General features: G+C 56.1%; 1 protein-coding gene across 1 annotated transcript in view; it reads right to left on the reverse strand.

Annotated features, from left to right (window-relative positions):
• Positions 1-22556, reverse strand: part of CMIP (c-Maf inducing protein) — a 233977-nt gene that overhangs the window by 83011 nt on the left and 128410 nt on the right. Inside the window, exon 2 of the mRNA XM_027076276.2 lies at positions 8731-8856. Coding sequence (XP_026932077.1) covers positions 8731-8856 — 126 coding nt within the window. The remainder of the gene's footprint in view (positions 1-8730; positions 8857-22556) is intronic.

A 22556-nucleotide genomic window follows, 5' to 3' on the forward strand; every position in this document is an offset into this window, starting at 1 on the left:
GCGGGGCTAGCTGCACAAGAATGAATGAACACGCACACAAAGCAGGAGGTGAGAGAGCAGAGCAATGGTAGGAAGCACTAGATAGTGACTCCCTTTCTGTGCCTCGGCCGCCGAATCGAACACAGACCTGGTCTCCCCGTGACCAGGCCTAGCCCTTCCCATTCTGGGAACCACCCCAGCACGCAAGCTCCTGTTGGGGATTTTTAAGGCGGGGGGGGGGGGGGGGGGCGCCCCTCCCTTGGTTGACTGTGAGGAGCAGGTGATCCAGGCCGCGTCGGTCGCGTCAGTCAGAAGCCCCTGCCCAGGACTCTGGGTCTTGAGCCAAGCAATGTGGGGATGAAGGGGTTAAGAATTCATCATGAGGCAGAGGGGTGTCTTCCGCTAAAGGGAAACCCTAGGCTGGGTGGGGCACGGTGCTACCACCTGCCTCAGCCTGTTCTCCAGGCTCCCGTCAATCCTTCCAGCATATTCCTTTTCTGCTGGAGACGGCCTGAGTCCATCTTGCCTGCTTACGTCCAAGAGCCCTGACTGACCCACAAGGCACCAGTGGACACTTGTTCCTTCTCAAAAACGCATGTTCCAAAGCATTTTCTCTCCAGCTGTTCCTCCAGAAGGCGCTGGCCAGCCCCAGAGCGGCAGCCTCCCCTGCTTCCACCACGAGCCCTCCTCCCACCCCCCAGGTGGTCTGGCTCTGCCCGACCTCAACCTCCACCTCGACGTGCCCGGCCTGCTGCTAAGCAGAGATGGCTGTGCACGTTTCCTCCCCTGCCCTGGTGCCTGGGGCCGCGTCCCCAGGTCTCCGTTGGGTCTGCTGTGTCCTGTTTGACAGCAGCCTTGCGGTCTAGAAGGGGAAGAAGGTTCCTTCAGCGACACAACCCCATCTCACCTGCCCTGCTCACCTCCCCTCTCGGCCTGACCTTTCCGGCAGAACCCCCTGCATGTTCCAAGTCCCTCCTCACGTGGGAGAGCCCCCGCGCCTGCCCACACCCAGCTTCCCAGCTGCCTCCATCATCCCGTGAGCATCTCAACTGGAGGAGGTCAGAGTCACGTTCTGGAAAGAACGCAGGTGTGGGTTCAGTGGAGCAGTTGGTGGATCCCAGCTGAAAACAGCTGTGTGACCCTGGACCACCCCGCCTGTACCGTGGACCCGGGGAGCCTGCCTCCCCAAGGCACGGGGCTGAACTGAGACGCACAGGGCAGGAACCCCGGCTGATGTCACCTACCAGGCACCGAGCAAACTGCTCTGCACACCTCACTCTGAGGAGAGGCACGGAGGCTCTGAGCAGGTGGGAGGGCCCTGCCACCCGCCTGGGAGCTGACTCAGCCCGACCCCTGACCACACCATCGCCCTCGCTGCTACAGCTTGTCTGGCACGCGCGCGCCCCTTCTCTGTCCTCCGCACCCCTCGCCCCTCCAGCACTTTGGCTGGGACCACGCTCCCCGCCCTCCTTCCCGCCACTCTCAGAGCCCCATCCCGCCCACGGGACTGGGAAAGGAGACAGAGTCCCGTCGGATTAACTGCTACCTGCCCGGTGAAGCCGGGGTCACCAAGTTCGCCGAGTGGACTCATGACACGGGGGCAAATGCTGGAGGTGCCATCCGGTTCCGTGCCTCCACTCCAGGGAGGCAGAGACAGCAGACGTCCCCCACCCCACCCGCTGGGCTCATCATTCCCCAGCGCGACCGGGAGGAGAGGTGGCCACAGCCCTCGATGTGCCCTCTGGGCTGGCTGCACTTTGGAGGAAGACAGAGGCCGCGGCTACGTTCGTCCATTGTAACAAATGAGGCTCTTTGAACTGGAGGCTCAAAGGGATTTCAAGGATCACCCATTCGGGAGTTCTTGGTTTTTGAGGGGATTTATGGGAATCTGAATCCCTTTGAGAACCTGAAACAAGCTGCAGAATCACACCCAAGTACAGTGCACATGTGTCCACTGCACAGACATGCAGGTGCACGCAAAGACACCCACAGACACACACACACACACACACACACGCACACAGAGGCAGTTTTGGAAGACACCACGGGCTGTAGGTTAGGGACCCAATTCTAGCCCAGCCCAGCCCTTCCTGCCACGCTGCTGATGAGCAAACTGAGGCCCAGATTTGCTGTGGTATTATCAGCATCCTCCCACAAAGTGTCCAGCTCTCCTCCCAGCACGTGGCAGGTACTCGGAGCCACGGGGCTGGCCAACCAAGTGTGAGTGGATGTGACCTGCGTCGCTTCCAGTGGAGCCTCTACGAGCCAGCACGCTACTTAGCAGGGTAAAACCAGGAACATGCCAGACGGCACTGGCTCCATGAGCAGTACTCCCCGCTGACCCACAACGGACACGTGGCCCGAGTGAGAAAAAATCCTTTGCTGTTTTGAGCCACTGAGAAGCTGGGGCTGCTTCGCCACGGCAGCAGAACCGAGCATGAGCCGGCTTGCTTCGCTTCTCATGCAGCTTTCACACTGGACACACATCCTACCGGGAACGCTCTGCCTTCCTCCTCCCTCAGGGCCCGCTGCGCTACTCACCCTTCAGTTCTGCCCCGAATTCCTCTCCCCCCTTTCCCTTTCCCTCGCCATCCCGGACCACCTCAGGCGGTGGAAGCTCATCTAACTGCCCTACCCTGCCCTGCGAGTGCTGATCTCATCGTTCTTCTCTCTCTCCAGGCTGTGAGCTCCATGAGGTCAGCAACCACGTCTGATTTACTCACCACGGCGTCCGCAAAACCCAGAGAAACGTCTGTTAAATGAAAGATTGGCTGGGATGTTGAATGGATGACTGGATGGACATGTGGATGCATGGATGACGGATGGGTAGACGGGTGGACGGACAGATACATAAATGGATTGGGTGGGTGGAGAGTCAGATGGATGGGTGAAGCATGACCCGTCCTGCTCATTGGAAGAAAATCTCATGTGCAGTCAGGCTTCAAAAGAACTACTCAGTCTTGATCCCGTCTCCTCCCCAAGGTGTATCTGATCGGGACTAAAAAAGAGTCACGGCGGTCTTTCCCCGAAAACCTCCTATGACCAGGCACAGTGCTAAGTATTTTACGTGCAGTAACGCTGGTCCTCACAACAGCCAAGGAGGCAGGTCCTACAACTCCAGCTCACAGACAAGATCAGTGCCCTGGAGAGGTTACTGCTGCTCGTCCAAGGCCGCACAGGCTGCCCGCCCCCAACACGAGAGCCATGTGTCTGGGCTCCAGCAGGCTTGCAGGAACTGGGCTGGGGAATCAAAAGGCATTATGCCTGGTGAAAGCGGGGGGCGGGGGAAAGGACTCGGCTCGGGTTCCAATCCCCACGTCCCAATCAAGAGAAGGGGCCAGAACTTTCCTCCCGAAGAGGGGTGGCGCATCTCTCACTGATGGAGCCGGAGAGCGTGGGCCACGAACTGCTCCTTCTTCTGGTTTGTCTGGTTTCGAAGAAGGACGGATGCTGCTCGGAGCGCGGGGCGGGGGGATGTCCGGGATCCCGACATATCACCTCTAAGTGCCTCCCAATGGAAAGGAGAGGTCCACTCTAGACTGGGCTGTACGTGGCCCGGAGGAGAGGGTGAGTTTCTGCACAGGGTTTCTATACTGCTGTATGGGCAGCTGAGCCAGGACGACTTGGCCCCGTGGGACGCAGGGTGCAGCTCAGAGTCCGGGGGGGGGGGGGGGGGGGGCGGTCACTGGATTCAAGCATGGGAAAGAGCCCCTGGAGGCAGGCAGGCCTGCTCAGGCCAGTGCTAATTTCTCCTAGCGATAAATCTTTCTAATACTGGAAGGGCCTCGTTCCAGGCAAATTCTGCCTAATTTCCTCTTCGAAAGTTGCCAAGTTCTCTCTCATTGTTGTATTGTCTCGAGAGGTGAGAAAAACAGCCAAGGGTGCACTGTGGGTGACTGTTCCCAAGTTCTCCTTCCTGGCCCAACTTCTTAGGGAAAAAACAGCACGTGCTTTTCAGACCGGAAAGCTCTTTCTCACTGGCTTCCAGTAAGAAGGGAACCCACCCTGTCCCTGCCCCTGACGCCTGGCCTCTGGAGATCCTCTTGGGAGAAGAGCCGGTCTCTGAGACCATCGGGAGACGAGAGTCTCTTTGTTCTGGTTCCGCCTGGACCCTGTTTTAGGAGCAGGGGGCTCCTGTCTACTTCTCACGGATGGGCAGAAACCCAACTGCAAGGCAGAAATCCCCAGATGATGGGCGCCACAGGGCTCTTTAATGCTGGCTACCCCACCCCACAGGCCGGCAAGGAGCCCCCCCGCCCCGGACGCTTTCATTGCACCGTTTATGTTCTTATGTAGTTACTTCCTCACAATGAAACATCAGCACAAAGGGCATTAAGGGGGGAAAGAAGATAAATAGGCCCTTTCTGCACCCGGGGATTCTAATAACATGGCATTAGGGAGCTCATGCTGAAAAACACAAAGCTTCCAGAAAGACACCAACTGGACAAGGCTGGGAGGCTGGTGCCTTTGTCTGGGGATTCGACCTGCTGGCACATCGCTCGGGCTCTCTGCGCTGGGAGAAGGCACGGTTGCCAGAGATCGTCTCTTAACCTTCCCTGAACTCGGATAGGTCAGCTCCCAGAGGTCTGAGTGAGGCACCGATTCAAATTCTAACAAAGCAGCTTTGTCAGGAGGTCCCTGGGAGAGAGACGGAGGTTGGAGAGGGAGGAACAGAGGGAGGAGGAGACACAGAGGCAGTTAAGTCAAGACGCACGGAGAGAAGGGCCTGGGGTGGAGAGAGGCTTGGGATGGAGAAAGACATCAGAAAAAAAACAACAAAAAACTATAAGAGAAGCAGAGAGTGAAATACAGCGAGAGAGAGGGAGACACGGGGAGAAGAGAAAGTGTCAGAGAGAGACAGAGGAAAACAGATTCACGTGGGTACGAGAACCCGAAAGAGAGACCGAGAGCGAGAGCCTGGCAGGCGAGGGTGGGGACCCCTGCAACCCCAACATCACCCCACGGGAGGGAACAGCCGTGCACATGAAGTAGGACGTGACCCTCTTCAGAGCTGCTGGAACAGGCCAGACCCTCCAGCCTTGTGAGGTTACTTCCTCTGGCAGGGAGGCGGTGCGTGGAGCACGGGGCCGCGACGAGAAGTTCCAGGGTCCAGCCCCGTGCAGCACTTCCGTCATTCTGCGATGACGGAAACGGTCTTTATCGGCGCCGTCCAAGCAGCAGCCGCTAGGTCCGTGTGCTATCGAGCACTCGAAATGCGGCCAGTGGACCGTGGATCTGCATTCTCAACTTGATTCAGTAAATTAAAATGCAGACAACCCAGTGTGGCTAGTGGCTGCCGGCGGAAGGCACCACTGGGGGGGGGGCATTTCACCCTCTGCCTGCCCTGTGGCCAGGGGCACCCAGACCCAGAAGAAGCTGCTCCAGGCGGCCTTGCCCCCTGAGCACAGCGGGCTGCGTCCTGGTCCTTCCTGCACGCACGGCAGGGAGGACTGCTCAGTCATGCCACAGCTCCGGGCCCCATCACACAAACCGGTACAAACCCGAAGAAGGGTCCTGTGGACTGTGTCGACAGCACGCGAGGAGCGCCGCCCTGGGGCTTCAGGTACCTTCCAGCCCAAAGCCCATCTCCAAGATAACTCGGAACCCACTTATGTAACAAGGCGGCCACACACCACCCATGAATCTGGGGGTGGTGGGGGGAGGGAGGAGGGCGATGATGAGAAGGAAGCAAGGTGGAAGCTGGTGGAAACGGTGGAGGGAGAGGCTGAGGTGGGGGGGGGGGTTGCACCCACCTGGGCTCCCCGAGTAATGGGGTGGAGGGCATGTGTGAGTCCTGCTCTTCTGCTCCAGCCTCTGTCCACCGGAGCTGGGGGGGGGGCAGCGAGCAAGGGGGGTGCTGGCGCAGGCCCGCCTGTCGGCTCGGCAGGGGGAGCTCTGACGCGAGGCCACGGCCGGACGCAGCCCCAGCCAGGCGAGTCATAACCGCCGGCCCGCAGCCACGGCCTGGGTTAAAGGGACATTCCACTGCCCAGCAACCCACATCCCTCTAAGCCTCCCTGCCCCTCCACCCCTGGGCGAGCGGCATTCGGGCCTTCCTTGGGGGGACGCCGGCCCCTCCAGCTCCAGGAACAATGCGACCCTCCTGCCGGTCAAGCAGCAGCCACTATACAGCCCAGGAGATTGGGGCTCAGGGCCCTCCCCACTCTAGCTGGACTACTTCAAGGCTTCCCTCCCTCCTGCCTCCCTCTGGTGCTCCCTCTCTGTCCTGCAACTAGACTGATCCCTCTACTGTTCCTTCCAACCCGTAAGAGCTTTCCATGGCTCCCCGTTGCCCTCGGAACATAGCCTTGGCTTCTTCAGTCGGCTAATAAGACCCATAGAGTCTGGCTGTGACCCAAGAGCTCTGGACATCATCCACAGGGCCCTGAACCTACCTCCCCCTCTCTTCCAGGGCAGCAAACACCCCCTCTCTCACATTCATGCTTTGCACCCGCATTCCCTCTGCCCCGAGTGTGTGCCCCCCATCCTGGCGCACTCCTACTCATCCCTCTATGCCCCACTATAACGTCGCCACCCCTGGGGAGCCTTCTCTGGCCCCCCCCCCCAGGCCGAGTGAGTCAGTCGCTGCCCTCCGGGACGTGCCTCTATTTTAGCTGTTATCTCTGTAGTCACGTGTTTAGAGCTCGGTCTCCCCAGCGAGCCCCACAGCTCTTCGAGGATGGGGCCAAGGGGCTCATTTACCTTCCTCCCCCAGCACAGGGGGCAGGCCGGCTCGGTGCTCTGTGAGTCAGTAGGATTGTCTCTGTACCCCTCTTCTCCAGCCTTCCACAGGATGCTATTACTGTCCCCACCCGCCGAACATCCCGCCGCTGCTCAGGTCCCAGCCCAAGGGGGCCGGAAGTGGCTGCCCCCACAGACTCCAGATGGCAGCTGTCGGAGGGGCCGGAAGGACACACAGAAGAGTTCTGCTGGCTGGGCTGGGGGGTGGGGAGGAGGGAAAAGGTGAGGGCAGGTAGAAGAAGGACAGCCAAGTGCAGAGGGCGCCAGAGCTGAGAAGAGAACAGACGGGCGGCCATGGTGTTGGTGTCCTCCAAGGGGCGACAGGAAAGAAGAGGATTTTTCTAAAGAATTAGCTCTTAGAGTCAGCTTGTTGAGCTCAGCATTCCTCAGAGGCCAGACCATGTGCCTCTCGCCTTCAATGTTGTTACACAATCTAGTGGCCGCCTTGGACATGCGTTTTAGGGAACATCTCTGCAGGCTCAGGCCAGATCTCCCTGCAGTGACAGAGCTAGAAAGAATATGTTCCTAAAAGAAGGGCCTGTTCTCCCGAAGACAAGAGAATGAATTCTCTCTAGATGAGCACTTTCTGACTCGGGGTCCCTGCCAGAGGCTGGGACGGCTCTGCCCGAAACGACACAGGACACATCGCATGTATACACGGCTGCAAATTTTTCAGCCACGATTCCTTGCCTGGTGGACCCACCTCTCCCGGACCACAAGGTCCTGGAAGGGCCATGAGAGGACACAGCCCCCTATGGTCAAGGCTGGGTATGTAACCTAGGGTGGGGCCATCCCTGGGATGTAGGGGACTACAGCAGGGCCAGTCAGAATCTTCTATGAGATTTTACCGAAGGGTACTGGAAGAAAAATGGGCTCTCACATTTTTAAGGATAGAAGTCCCTCTTTCCCGGGGTGCCTGGGGGGCTCAGTCGGTTAAGCAACCGACTCTTGATTTTGGCTCAGGTCGTGATCTCACGGTTCATGAGTTGCAGCCCTGAGGCGGGCTCTCTGCTGGCAGTGAGGAGCCTGCTTGGGATCCTCTCTTCTTCCCTCTCTGCCCTTCCCCTGCTCATGCACCCACGTGTATGCTCTCTCTCAAATAAATAAATAAACTTAAAAAAGAAAAAAAAGTCCATTTTTCTCATGCATGGAGAAACCGTCCCTGACAATGAAGCCAATGCACAGAAAGAGAGCCAGGAAATGGAGACAGAGAGACTCCCTGAATACTATTATCGCTTGGCTCCTGGATCAAGCTATGCCTGAAGGCCTCTCTTAGACTACCCAGTTACTTGAACACAATTACAGCATCAAATTCTTTTCGCTTCAGGGAGTTTGAATGTTTGTATCATTTCCAAACAACAGCCCTGACCGATACGCACAAAATGCACCCTTTTCCAAGGAGACAGCTCTGGGGGGCTCAGTCGGTTGACCTTTGATTTCGGCTCAGGTCATGATCCCAGGGCTGTGGGAGGGAGTCCCGCATCAGGCTCTGGGCTGAGCGGGGAGCCTGATTAAGACTCTCTCCCTCTGCCCCTGTCTACTGCTCGTGGTGTGCACGCTCCCAATCTCTCTCTCTCTCTCAAAGGACAAAAAAAAAGACTGAGACCGACGAGAAGAACCTCCTCCTCACTCGAAGTAGAGCAAAAGGTGGCATGTGTTGCTTACTATGGCCTTCTAAGGCCTAAAAACATGCCTTTGTGCCTCAGTTACCTCATCTGTAAAATGGAGATCAAAAGACCCATTTCTCAGGTTTGTGGCGAGAAGGAAAAGCGTAAGACATAAGGTTCCTGGGCTGCAACGGGCAGGCAGTAGGAGCTCAGTCTGTGCACATTCCCTGCTCGTCTCCCAGAGAGGGCCCCACGGTTTATACCTTTCTTATGCTGGAGAAGAATGTGCCCTAAGCTAACTAACCTTCCCTCCTGGGAGCTGGCCGTCTCCTCTGAGGGAAAGCGGAGTGCGAGAGCGCGGAGGGGGCAGAGGAAACTGCTTGTTCATGTTTGTCTCTCCTACCTGCAGTAAGACTGTTCCCCCAGGGATTGTGAGCTGTAAACAGTACTTCGGGGCATTCTCCCAGGACAGCAGCTGAACGTCTTCAATAGCGCTGTAGGAGACCGAGTTTTCCATGTACCCAGTTGGCTGCAGCAAAAAGAAAAAAAGAAAAAGAGAGAGAGAAGACACACATTGGTTACAAGATCAGGCACAGTATCCATGCCTCAAAGAAGGTTCCAGAAAACATCCCCCCCCCCCCCCCATTCTGGCAACAGGCAAATTGAGTTGGTACAGACACGGGGCGACTCTGGAGACCAAAGGAACTCCGTCTTTCCTAGCATCCCAGCTGGCAGGAGGGGGCTGCAGTGGAAACTCGCCCCCGTGTTTGGAGCTGTAGAGTCGGGACCAGACTGGGGGCACCTTAAGGGCAAAGCCTGTACCCTGTTCCTCTGGGCGTTCGCGGGGCCCAGCACAGGGCAGAGCCTGGATCCCTCCAGCCCTCACTGTGTCCAAGCCACTGCCTTCTCCTGCCCAGAATGCAGTCATAGACGCCCTTGGATTTCCCGGTCTCGTCTCCCCACCCAGATACGCACTCTCCACTCGAGACCCAGGGCCACATTCCAAGTCGACGAACTGTATCCCCCTATTCCCTGTTCAGTGTCCTTCCACAGCTCCCGGTGGCCCAAGCACGAATCCCACGTGCCCCTCCACCCCTGCCAGGCTCCTTCCTCCAGCCGCACCCACTTTCTCTTCTCCGTCGGCCCTCCCCAATGGCCCACCCGGTGGCACCACACAGTTAGCCTGCCCTTTGTCCCCAAACGGTTGTGGCCCAATCCCTGGCATCTCCTCCTCCACTGTCCAGGCCTCAGCTCCACAGGTCTTCTGGGGCGTCTGCCACCCCCCAGACCCTAAAGCCCACCTGGCCACATCCTTCCCTGTGCCCTCGGCGCTCCGTGCACCCCATTTAATCACTGTGGACGCCTACCATATGTCATCTACTGATGCCTGCCTCCTGGCCAGGCTGCAGCTCCGTAAGGTCAGCCCCATGTCTGTCTTGCTCCCTGCCCTCTCTCCACAGAGCCTGGCACATGGCAAGGGCTCAACAAGTTGTGTCGAAAGGAAGAACTGGAACAGCTTTCGTCGGTCAATGCTGGGGTGAGGGCAGGGAGAGAGAAACTCACAGCCGCTCACTACTCTCTGAGGGAGCTCCCCTGTCACGGAGAGAAGGCACCAGGAGCCAAGGGGATGCACTGGTCACCAGGTATCAGCAGCATCCTTATCGCCCTGACCCCAGGAAGCCATACTTTAGCAGAGCCAGAGGCAAGCGTAGCTTAGCCGAGAAGGCAGAATGTGACGGCTGACACGTCCCCAGCCGTGACACGCGCCAAGCGAGGTCTCCTTCCATCCTCACAACGGCCCCGTGGAGCAGGTGCCAGGGCCATCCCACCGCACGATGAGGAACCTGAGGTGTCACATGACTTGCCCAAGGTAGGCCAGCTGGGATGGGGGCTGGCCAGGGCCGAACCGAGCTGGTGACTCAGGAATCGGTGCCCTAACCACTCCCCACTGAGCTGCACACAGGAGGGGGCGCAATGTAAAACCCATGGCCTGACGAGTTCATTCTACCATCAGGATTTAGGACCGCCACCAGGTTTTAAATTTCCATTTCTGTCTGCCTAAGTTGAGATGCAGTGGTGGTGGTGGAGAGGGCTGAGGGCACAGGCTGCGACAAACTTCCCTGATATGATCGGTCACCGGGCTCAGGAAGGGAGAGAGGTTGATCAATACATTCGTTCTTTCATTCATTCATTTACTCATTCACTCATCTGACGTATTCGTTGGGCATCTATTACGTTATAGGCCCATATGCCGGGTGCTGGAGACACAGCAGTGGATGAGACAGGAGCCCAGGCGGGCAAGGAGATAACAAACCAAATACACAGATAAACAGCAGGTGCTGCACCCAGAATCCAAGAGGGTGCGCTCACAGGGGCTAAGAGCTGCGGTGCCCGGTGCCCCGGAGAGGTGGAGCAGAAGTACGCCCCGGAGCTCGGAGCTCGTGGCCAGTGCAAAGGCCCAGGCGTGGGAACGAGGTGGGCGTGTTCAGGGAGGGGACTGCCCAAAGGAGGAAGGCCACTCCCAGAGGGTCCTGTGGGCCCAGCCAGGGGTCTGGGGTGGAGTGTTGCTTGGGGAAGAGACTCAGGAGGAGGGGACAGAAGCAGGTCCCTAGCAAACAGAGGCGATGTGGGGGGGGAGGGGAGGCAGCAGGGGAGGGGCAGTCAGATCCCTTCTGCCCTTCCCCAAAGGCACAGAGCCCACCCCTCAGCACCAATCCCAGGAGCCTCTGTGTCTGACCAGGACAGTTGCCGTGGTGCATCCCAGAGGCAGATGTGTGGGCTCCCCTCACCTTGCAGCCTGTGCCTGCGCCCCATGCACTGTTCCGTTCTCGGTATTCCGCCATCAATGACTCAGCTCTGACTGCACATCTTGTCCCGAGAATATCCGTGCAACCAGGGGCTCGGGGGATTGGTTAGACACTTATTATCTGAACCCACGTTCAAGTATTTATTGTGTGCTGTCTCCCCTGCTAGTGTTCCAGCACAAGAGCAGAAATCTCCACCTGTTCTGTTCCAAGTGCCCAAACAGACCCTGGCACTGAGACGGGGGTAGTCATTTTCTTCTAAATGAAGGAATTATTTTCCTAAATAACACAGTGTTCATCCATGTATTACTTCTAATCATGACACAGAACATACTTGGGGAAGATGCTTTCTGGGGATCATTTTAAAAATTAAATTTTAAAATTAAAACTTAATTGACAAATGAAAAAAAAAAAAAATCTCCTTTCGGAAGCAATGGCACCCGGGTACCAGATGCGCCAAAGGCCTTTCTGTAGTGGCCCAAGTCCACCTCCCTCCCTTTACGAGGTCTGGTCGGCCTCCAAACTCCACGCCGTTGACCCCTTGAGACATACAGAGGCCAGAGGACACGGGTCGAGCCATGGCCACTAACACATCTGGAAAACCGCCAGACCACACCAAACAAGAGAAAGATAGCAACGCCCATTCTGTAAATATCTGGACTCAGTGATCCAAACCGAGCCAACGGCCAGCCTCGTTTCTTTAGAAGCGCACCTATGGGCCTCGAAGCTTCTGCCTCCCACCGGCCTCCCCGGGGACCCTGGGACACGACGAGGCTCCGCACTGCCCCGTGTGGCACCAAGCCCGTGGCGACCACACGCTCGGGGCGGGGTGACCACTCCCGACATGTGCGATGTCCAGGAGGCGGGGCTTGCCTGTGTCTGCCTTTCTCACGACCCTGCTCCAGCTGCTTCAATGTGGCCTTGATTAGAAGTTACAACACAGGCTTTTTGGGGAAAGGTTGGGTATAAATAAATACATACTGGTTTTTAATAGCAGACGTTCTGCTTTCCCACTGTTCGAAACAGTACTGGCTAAAAGCAAAATGTGTACAGAGAGACCTGTGTTTGAGTCTCTTAACTGTGTGGCTTCATGCAAGTTACTGTACCTCTCTGAGTCCATTTCAGCCAATGGTAAAATGAGAATTTATTAGACAGGATTATTTTCTAATAATCCTTAAAGGAGACCCAGTCTGTCAAGGCTTAGCACCGCATCTGGAACACATTCTAAAAAGCGCAGTAAAATGAGGTACTGCGAGAAACAATAAACTCTACCTCTAGGTTCTTTCTCCCCCAGACCCATACCTCTGGTCTAACTGTGACAAAAGGATCAGATAAACCCCAACTGAAGGACGTTCCTCACAACACCTGACCAGTACTCATCAAAACCAAGGAAAGTCCAAGCAACTGTCCCAAACATGAGAATTCTCTATGGAGGAGGACCACTCCTTGCACTGTGGGATCCCCAGTGGGATCCTGGGACAGAAGACGGACATTAGGTAAAAACGAAGGGAATCAAAGCATGGGCTTTAATAACAGCATATCACTACTGGTTCATTAGTTGTGACAAATGTATCATGTTTCTGGGAGATGTTCACAACTGGGGTAGTGGGCTTAGGGGTCCATGGAAACTCTGTGCTGCCTTTGTAACTTTTCTGTACATCTCAAACTGTCCTAAGATAAAATGTTCACAGACAGAAATTAACTGCTGCCATGTTATTACTAGCATCGTCTTCGACGACAGAGCCTAGGCAGGAGCCCAGGGGGCTTACAAGGGAAAGGGGATCGGATCGGGACTGAGAGTCCCTGAATGCTCTCTTGGGATTCAGGTGTGAGCCAGTGCTGACCACGGGCCTCCTTTGTCCGGGTACTTTCACACGGCTGGGGCGATTTCACAGATAACTGATAATTCCTTGGTAATCTGAACACGATGATCTGAGTTACAGTGCAGGAGATTCCTACATGGGGTAAAGGCTGAGTCAGATAAAAAAGAAAAATTTAATTCCCCTCCACTTGAGGGAAGCTGGGAAATCCAGCTCTGAAAGGTACATGTAAGAGAACAACAAGCAGACTCGGTTGTTTCTACATGTAAAACAGTGCGAGGCCATACCGCACGATTCTGTGTACGTGACGTCTCGGAAGGAGCACAACTACGGAACTTGAAATCAGACTAGCGCTTTCCAGCGGCCAGGGTGCGGGTGGGGACCAGTTACCAAGGGGCACGGGGAGCTGTGTGGGGTGATGGAAATATTTTTGAAAAAAATTTTTTTTAAGTTTATTTATTTATTTTTGAGAGAGAGAGCGAGAGGGCATTGTGAGTGGAGGAGGGGCACAAGAAGAGAGAATCCCAACCAGGCTCTGCACTGTCTGCACAGAACCCAACTCGGGGCTGGAACTCATGAAGTGTGAGATCATGACCTGAGTTGAAATCGAGAGATGGGACGCTTAACCGACTGAGCCACCCAGGTGCCCCTGGAAATAGTCTGTATCTCGACGGTGGTGGTGGTGGTGGTTACCTGACTGTGTATCTTTGTCAAAACTCACAAATCTACACCCTTAAAGGATGAATTTTACTGAAAGTAAATTAGAGGTCAAACCTAAGAAAGGCAATGTGTGAATACTGTAGATGATTTGGAAGCCGATGAATAGAATGAAATCTTTCAGATAAAATCACGTCAAGACCACTCATTAGCACTTTGGTATATTACCTTTATATTACCCTCCTGATTATTTTTTACATATGATTTTTTTTCTTTTTTTTTACAGAGTCCAAGTCATACAATACATATAATCTTGTGACTTGCCTGTTTTTTTTTTTTCTTTTTAACATAATGTTCCACCACATGCACATCGTAGATTCTGGACAATAATTTGCAGAACTATTATTTAGTGGCTATAAAGCATTTGGCCACTGTTTTATCACTGCTTCCCACCTCCCCCCACCACCATGGACAGTGTGGTTGTTTCATTTTATGCCACTATAAACAACTCCACAATGAACATCCTTGTGAAACGTGTTTTTCTACCCTATATTTAGGATTATTTCCTTAGGCCAGATTCCCAGAAATGGAATTACTGGGACAAAGGGTAAAAGCATATTTTACGTCACTGCCAAATTGCTCTCATTAAAGAGATATTAAAGAGAACCGGGGAGCCCTGGCTAAGGCTGGGGGGGGCCTTCGTCCTGAGCCCCGAGCCTGGCTGGGTCCTGGAAAAGCCAGGCTCTGATCCCGGTGAGCTCAGAGGGACCACATGGCGGCCAAGTGCCCACAGCCCAACTGCGCCGCACAGGGGCTGGGATCACAGAAGTCTGCACACAGGGGTCCAGGCGCGTGGGGACGCTGCTCTCCCGTGGGAGTTGAGGTGCCTCTGTCCTTTTGCCCTTGGGAACTGATGAGGGGCTAGCTTGGGGGTCTTGGTGTCCGCCAGACCAGGAAGAGAGCGCTCCCCTTCTGCTTCTGTTTCTGAGATGAGCTGCTTCTCTAGCATCCCCTCGATGCCCGGATCTGGGCTCAGGAGAGCAGAGCCTGGAGGGGCTTCGTGAGGGCCCCTAGTCAACAAAGACCCTCGGAGCTGACATTCCACACTGGGAACCCCCTCGGACCTCCCACGTCAGAGTAGGCAAGGAGTGGGGTGACCAAAGTCCCCTGAAGCAGCCCCTCCCCCAGAGGCCCCCAGGCTGCACCTCCCCCTGCTTCCCAGGGAGCCAGCTCCTTCCCACCCAAACCTGCCTGGTTTCCATGGGGATTCCTCTAAAAGCGAATGTGAATCATGATGTCTGCGACCCCCAAGACGAGGCTCAGGCTGACTCAAGGCATATGTTGGGAAGGTGTCCAGCACCAATCCCAGGAAGGGGAGCAGGGAAGAGGCTCCCAGACCCCAAGAGGAGAAGCCGGTCTGGAAACACCCTCCATGAGCTCACTCCCGAGGCAGGTGGACGTGGGAGGCTGGGAAACCTTGCCCCCCGGGGGACCCGGGCTGAGAACAGCAGGCTGTTTGCCATGGGTGGGGGTGGGGGTGGGAGTGGGGTCGGCGCCCTGGCACCCTGCTGGGTGAGCCACGCTATAGACAGGTCCCCCTCTCCCTGCATGGAAGCTGCCTGAGTCATCGTGGAGGGAGACCCCTCTCTGCACAGCCCGACTCCACATGGCACCGTCCCACTGGAATGAGGACGGGTTTGCTGCTGCCCGCTGCCCCCTGGACACACACCCTGGACTCAAAGGACAGATGTCAGGTCAGAGGATAGGGAAGCCTCTTCCAGCCCGTTTGGACAGTCAACAACAACGACAACAGTAATAATGACGGCACTGTTACCTCTGGTAGTACCACAGAACGGCTCGGATCAGAGGAGTGGGTTTTAGCTCACCTCCCCCTGCTGCTTTCTAGAACTGAGATAAAATTCATATGAAATCAAACGCTAACCACTTTAAAACGTACAACGCAATGGCCGCTGGCACATTCACAGTGTCGTGCAACTTCATGGCACTTAGTTCAGTGTTAAGGCATTCTCAGCGCTCCGAAAGGAGACTCCGTACCCACGAAGCGGTCACTCCCCCACGGGGCTGCTGGCCACTGGTCTGCTACCTGTCCCCGCGGTTTGGCCTCTTGTGGACATTTCCCGTCAGTGCAATCACGCAGCATGTGGCCCTTCTCGCTGGCTCTTTTCCCTGGAGGTTCCGGAGGTTCACCCACGTCGCAGCATGTATTGGTTATGGCTGCATAACGTCCCGCTCAAGGGACAGGCCACGTTTGGCTTACTCCTTCACAGCTGAGGGACATCTGGGTGGTTTCCCCCTTTGGGGGAGGGGGGACGATCTGCTGCATATTTTTCCGGTGATAAGGAAGGACGTGTGCCCCACAAACACAGCCCTGCGAAGCCCCTCGCGCACGGAAAGGCACAGGTGCCCCTGGTTAACACGCCTCGAGCGGTTAGCACGTGGCCAGCACCACGCTGAGGACACGTCTTCTCCCACTTGACCATGCCGCAGCCCTGGAGGGGGGCCGTGTTTACCCCTGTTTATCCGGATGCTACAGACGAGGCAGGTCCAGAGAGGTGCTGACGTGTCACGGACCCCTGCTTTTAAGAGACACACCCAGGACTCAATCCCACAACTGCCGGGGACGGTGGCCTCCACCCCGCACTCTGCCAGCTCCTCCAGCCGGAGCCACACTGCGGTGTGCACGTCGAAGGGCTCGCGCACACTGCGAACGCACGCCGTGCACAAAGGAGCCAGGACCGGAACCTGGCGCCACCAGGGTCTCGGAATCTGCCCGCCAGCTGCCACCCCGCCCTGTGGGCCCCCAAGCCACCTACGGCCCCACTGGGTGTCGAGGGCAGAAATCCACACGGGCTCATTTGGGAAAGGCCTGTCAAAATATTTTGATGTTCTCTTTAATCCCACAAAGGGAAAGCTGTACCGCAAAAGCAAAGCGGCGGTAACAATTCGCTGCTACGTGAGTCAGTCTGGGCCCCAGGCCCGGAGCAAATCTCCTCCAGTGCCTTTCACACCCCCCACCTCCCCGTGTTTCCATAAACCAGGGATAGCCGACGTGACTTAAGCTTTTCCGGTTGCCCCAGGGCCACTGTCCCTGCCGCCATCTCCTGGCGAGCTGCACCCCCCGCCCAGCACCACTCTTGGTCCCGCGAAGCGTCCACACAGCGGCCCGCTGCTCCCCTTCCTGGCCCCTGACTCGGAGACGCTGTGTCAGGCTGCACGGCTTCTCCAGCTGTCGTCTTAAGGCCAAATGCTGCCCATGTACCGTCCCCACCCCCTACCTCACCAGGTTACCGCTCTTCTGCAGGAGCCTGTGAAACCACAACGCCAGGCTTTTTTTATTAGCACAGGCAACTCGATTTTGAGCAAGAACATCTCTCAGGAGAAAAACACACCCTTCTTGTGTCTTATGGCCTTTTGTTTGATCGTCTTTTCTTGGTGGTAGGGGACTTAATGAAGGGCCGTGTGGCTCAAGTGGCTCTTAGATCCGCACTGTCACACAGAACTTTCCATGATGGGGGAAGTGCTCTGCACCTGCGTGGTAGCCTCCTGTGGGCTACTGAGCACATGCAATGTGGCCAGTGCAACGGTCACCTCGGGACTCAATTTGTGCAGTCACTCAACACGTGGAACCCCTCGCATGTGCAAGCCAGTGCCCAGTGTCTGGGGGCGCGACCCTACAGTCGTGCAGCTTGGGAGGCAGGGAAGAGACAGGTGACCCAAGAAAATGGGGGACTCTGATGGATGGAAATTTGTGTTCTCAGGGCCTGGCACTTCTCACGTGTGCCCCTGGGTACCCCTGACAGCTGAGCAACTGACCAAGTGAGTCTGGAAGGGAGGCTGGATGGAGGGACCAGCCCTGGCTCCCACTGAGGCCCGGAGGGGCTGGCACGGATGCCCTTCCTCTACCCTGCTGTCAGGACCTCCCAGCCTGGGAGCAACCCTGCTGGCTCCCCTTGCCCACCCCGCACCTCTGCACGGCCCTCCCCACCTCCAGCCGCCCTGGGGAGCCCACACGGCCCTCCTGGGAGGCAGGTCTTGCCCCGCGACACATCAGGTGAAGGTCCCGAGCAGGTACACGTCTTCACCAACCACACACAGCTATTCAGGCAGAGCTGGAAGGAGAGCTGAGGCCTTCCGAGTACATGTCCTGGCCTCTGTCCGGAACAGCTGGTGATTAGAAGTCAGGTCAACCACCCCGTGACACCACCCCCTCCTCCAGCCAGCCAGCAGGACGGCTCGAACGGGAAAGGCAGTGACCGGCGTCGGCACAGAGACAGGGCAGCTGGAATGCGCCTCGACTTCTAAGCCGCTGTGGAAACCCGTGCACGGCTATCGGCTAAAGCTGGAAGCCCGGGTCCCCTGCGACCAGCGGTCCTATTCCCACGAAGAAGGGCTGACATACGTTCTCGCGGAGAGCTGGACACACAGGCTGCCTGAGCACGACCCGGCCCTGGACCGGAACAAACTGGAAACCACCCAGGTGTCCATCAGCGGAAGAACGGGGGAAGAAAGCGTGCCACGTCACCCGGTGGAGTGCGACTCAACGGTGAGAAAGAAAGACCGGCAACGACACGTGGCACGCAGATGAACTAACTGCATGGACCAAAGGCTGAGGAAAGGACACCAGACACAGAAGCACAGATTACACGCTTCCGTTTATATAAAGTTCACAAGTGCGCAAAACGTACTCCATGCTGAGAGAAGTCAGGGTACTGGTTACGAGGGTGACCGGCTGTCTGGTTTGCCTGAGCCTGAGGGGCGTGCGTTCTTGAGATCCTGGGTGTTGGGCACTGAAGCCGGGGCAGTTCCGGGAAAACCAGGATGGGCAGGCACACCACTGCTTACCCCTGAGTGGGGACGGTACCCTGAAGGGCCAAGAGGGAGTTTCTGGAGCTTTGGCACCGTTGTAGGTCTTGATTAGGGTTGAGGGCAGCACAATGTTAAGAGACATCAAGCAGGACACAATATATACTTCTCTGCATGTGTGTTACGTCTCAGTGAAAGAATGTTTGAAAGACCACAAGTCTGAGAGTCGAATCCAGGCTCCACCACTTGCTGGCTGTGTGGCCTTAGGCAAGTCACCGGGCCTCCCTGAGCCTCAATTCTCTGCCTTGCAAAAGTGACATAGGATCCACACCCCCTAGGACGGCTATTTGAAAAAAGGGAATAACAAGTGTTGAAGGAGATACGGGGAAATTGGAACCATAGTCATCCACGGCTGGCAGGAACGGGACACGGTGCAGCCACTTGAAAAGTCGGCAGGATGTTGGAAGAGCTAAACGGTTTCCACGTGACCCACAGGGGGAGTTTAATGGTGTGGGAATTACGCTGCAATAAAGAAGGTAACAGTGTACCTATCTTCAGGGTGCTGCTGAGAGCAACTACGCGTGTGGCCTGCGAGCTCGGCACCTGTGAGAACTTGCCAATAGGTCACTGCAAGGGGGTTACACAGGGCGGCCTGAGAAAGGCAGCAGGAGGGGCTGCAGGCAGGGACATGACCAAGCGAGGGTTTAGCTGTTTGAGCTCCATGAGTTAGACTCCCAACACGGTGCCAGGTGCTAAGCAGGAGCTCATCATACCAAGGTGATCATTCTTCAAGCCTCAACAAGAAGGAAGAAGGGGTTTTGTGCAAACCATCTCCAACTCCTCCACAGATGACCGCAAAAAGGGGGGACAGAAAGGGGTGTTCCGGCCTGGAGTCGGCCCTGGCCACGGGGTGATCTGCCAGCTGCGGAAGACCAGAGACAAGTAGGACCCCATCGCTCAGATACTGCCTCCCTCGGAGAGACCCGCCCCACACCCTCTTGCCCCAACTCAACCAAGCCCCACCTTGGGGGCCTGGGAGGGGCCACCGGGCAGAAGCGCTGCTGGACCCTTTTCCTGCCGCCCAGACCTTGGCTGAGCGCCGCCTGGAGGCTGGGCTGCGAGGGCAGGGCCAGTCAGGGCAGGCCAAGGCTGTTCTCCACGGACAGCCCTCCTTGGAGACAGTCAGGAGGCATGTTCTGGCTCATTAATCATGAGTCCAGCCATGGCAGCTGCCCCCTTTTATGGGCAAACGGCTCAAGAGGTTTAATGACAGAGGAAGAAGAAGTGATATTGCCATGTTCGGACTCTACAACCTCAGTCACCACCGTGGGATGGAAATCCGAGTCCCCGGGGTGTGGCACTCTTCCTCTGTACCACGGGGCCCCTCTGCCATCCTGGTAGCTGATGGAAGCTCTTGAGGGCCGTGATGCACAGTCAGCACATTTCCAACCACCGAGTCAGCAGCTACTCTTAGGGAGCAACAGCCCGGGAGCAAAGCCCAGATGCCCGGCCCTCGGGAAGTCCACAGGCACCATCTGGCTGATTCTTCACAAGGTTCCCGCGGGGAGCCCCATCCTGGAGAGGAAGCAGGGAAGGTTCGGAGCGGTTAGATGCTGGGCCCCAGGTCACAACTGGTAGGCGGAAAGGCCACGTCCTTATCCCCGGTTCCACGTTGCCTGCCCACTCTGCCAGATGCTGGCCTGGGGGGTCCCACGATGAGCAGGGTGTGCCAGAGTGGGCCTTTTTTTTTTTTTTTAAAGTTTATTCATTTTGAGGGGGGAGGGGCAGAGAGAGAGGGAGAGAGAATCCCAAGCAGGCTCCATGCGGTCAGCATGGAGCCACGAGATCGTGACCTCAACCGAAATCAAGAGTCGGACTCTCAACCGACTGAGCCACCCAGGCACCCCCAGAGCGGGCCTCTCGATGGGAGGTGGGGGCAGAGGCGTACGAAGGTAACGACAACGCGACATGACAAGCAGGGTAACTGCGAGGTGTCAGCTACAAAGGACAAGGAGCGGGGGTGGGGACAAATGCTGGGGAAGGCCTCCCAGAGTGACCTTTGAGCTGGCCTTCAGGTGGGTCGGGGAGTGCCAGACACTCCCAGAGGAGGGAATGGAAAGTACAGGGGGCCCAAAGTGGGGGACCCTGGCCTGGAAACAGGAAGTCGTGGAATGAGCAGGCAGGTTCAAGTATTCCTAAAGGGGCCTGAGATAGGACCCAGGGCAGGGCACTGCCCCTGGCTGCCCAACCTTCCCAAACTCGGATTTCCTTTCTCTCCTCTCCCTTCTTTTTTTTTTTTTTTTTTTTTAAATTAAGGTAGACATGTAAACGGTCAAGTGCGGAATTGTGAAAGTGCACAGGTTTTATGTGCTCGGCGGGACATATCTTTGCGCAGGCTCAGCCCTGCACAACCACCACCCGGGTCAAGACAATGGAGGTCTCGAGCCCTCCAGCAGGCTCCCCAGTGCCCTTCCCGTCCGCACCACCTGGGGGTGTCGCTGCCTGGCCTCTGTCACCATAGGTCCGTTCTTGAACCTATGGAATCACAAATGGAATCCCACAGCGGACAGGCTCCTGTGTCCGGCTCCTGTTCACCATGTCTGCAGACGCGTACGTCTGTGGCTCATTCTTAACTGCAGAGCAGTGTTCCTTCCAATGCACCGCCACTGATAGTGAATCTTTGCTTGTTTCCAGTTTGGGCCCCCGTGTAGAAAGCTGCTGTGAACATTTCTGTACATATTGGGGGTGGGCGAAGCAGAGACAAAAGTATGTGGGTAAATACCCAGGAGTGGGATTCTTGGGTGGCCCACAGGCTAAACTGCTTGTATCTAAGCGCAAGAGACACACATTTGCAGGGAATCACAAGGAAGTCTGACGTGACACCAAGCTCCTGTGTGAAGCCTCTGTCACAAGTAGTTAAACCCGTCTGGTAGTTTGGAGGACAGAATCAGGCTAGCAATGGAGCTCGATTTTCTGAAAAGGTGGAGCGTATCTACCACAGAGAGGACCTCTGAGCCCCGCTGGAGAGACAGCACCCTTCTCAAAACTAGACTCAGGGCCACAGAGGAAGTGGCGGCAGAACCGAAACTTTGTGGCTACAGTGGCAGAGGCAGCCAGCTCTCCTCCCTGCACGTCCAGCAGGCTCCCCACGCTCCCCACAGATGCTTTTGCAAAAGGAGAAGATACGTTTGCTCCAGATCAGAGAGCTCGGAGCGCAAGGCTGGGAACAGGAACGGTGTTTCTCTTTGTTAATATTGGGAGTAATTTAACCCTAAGATCACACACCAAGGTCAGGCGGGCCTGTCTGTATCCACTTGGTGTTCCCGACGTAAGGAGACCAGCAGGGATCAGACAGTGAATTTTTAGGTCTTCAAAAACACAAATTAGTTGATGGTGGAATTCTGCCAGGGAAACCCGTGGCCTCTGACAGCCTGGAAACGGGGGCACCTGCCTCTGTGTCCTCCTCAGCCGGGCACGCCCCAACCCGGGGGACTTCCTGAGAACAGGGATCCTGCGCTTCGATGGGCCACATTAGTCGGTTGCCCAGAGTAACGGTCTCCATCAAGGACCGTCTATGTGCTTCCTATGTGGGTCAACTACTGGGAGGCACTTTCCCACTGAGTTTTCAGAACGAACGACTCATGAGCTTGGTGCCACTGGGATCCCACTTTACAGCTGAGAAAAATGAGGCCCAGGGAAGAGAAATTACTTGCTCAAAAGCCATGCACCCACTTATTAACGAAGGCAGGACTGGAACGCTAGCCCTTTGACCTAATCAGCAACCATTTTCTGTAAAAGGCCAGATAGTACATTCTTTAGGCTCTGTGAGTCACAATAATTCGACAGTGCTGTTGTGGTGTGAAAGCAGCCACAGACGAAATACAAATAATTGTGGCTATGTTCCAATAAAACTTTACTTACAAAAGCAGGCCAGGGCCAGGTTTGGCCTGGGGCCAGAGCTTGCCAACTGCTAATTTAAACCATTCCAGAGCGTAAACATATGATGGGTGGCTGGCAGGGTGCATGGATGGGCAAACATGAGTGGAACATTTTCTCTCTTTTTCTTTCTAGGGTGACTTTAGTGGACGGGTACGTGAGCGGGTGAACTTGCTACTTACCGTATC

The sequence above is a fragment of the Acinonyx jubatus genome, chromosome E2 (genome assembly GCF_027475565.1).
Source record: "Acinonyx jubatus isolate Ajub_Pintada_27869175 chromosome E2, VMU_Ajub_asm_v1.0, whole genome shotgun sequence".
NCBI classification, from domain to species: domain Eukaryota; kingdom Metazoa; phylum Chordata; class Mammalia; order Carnivora; family Felidae; genus Acinonyx; species Acinonyx jubatus.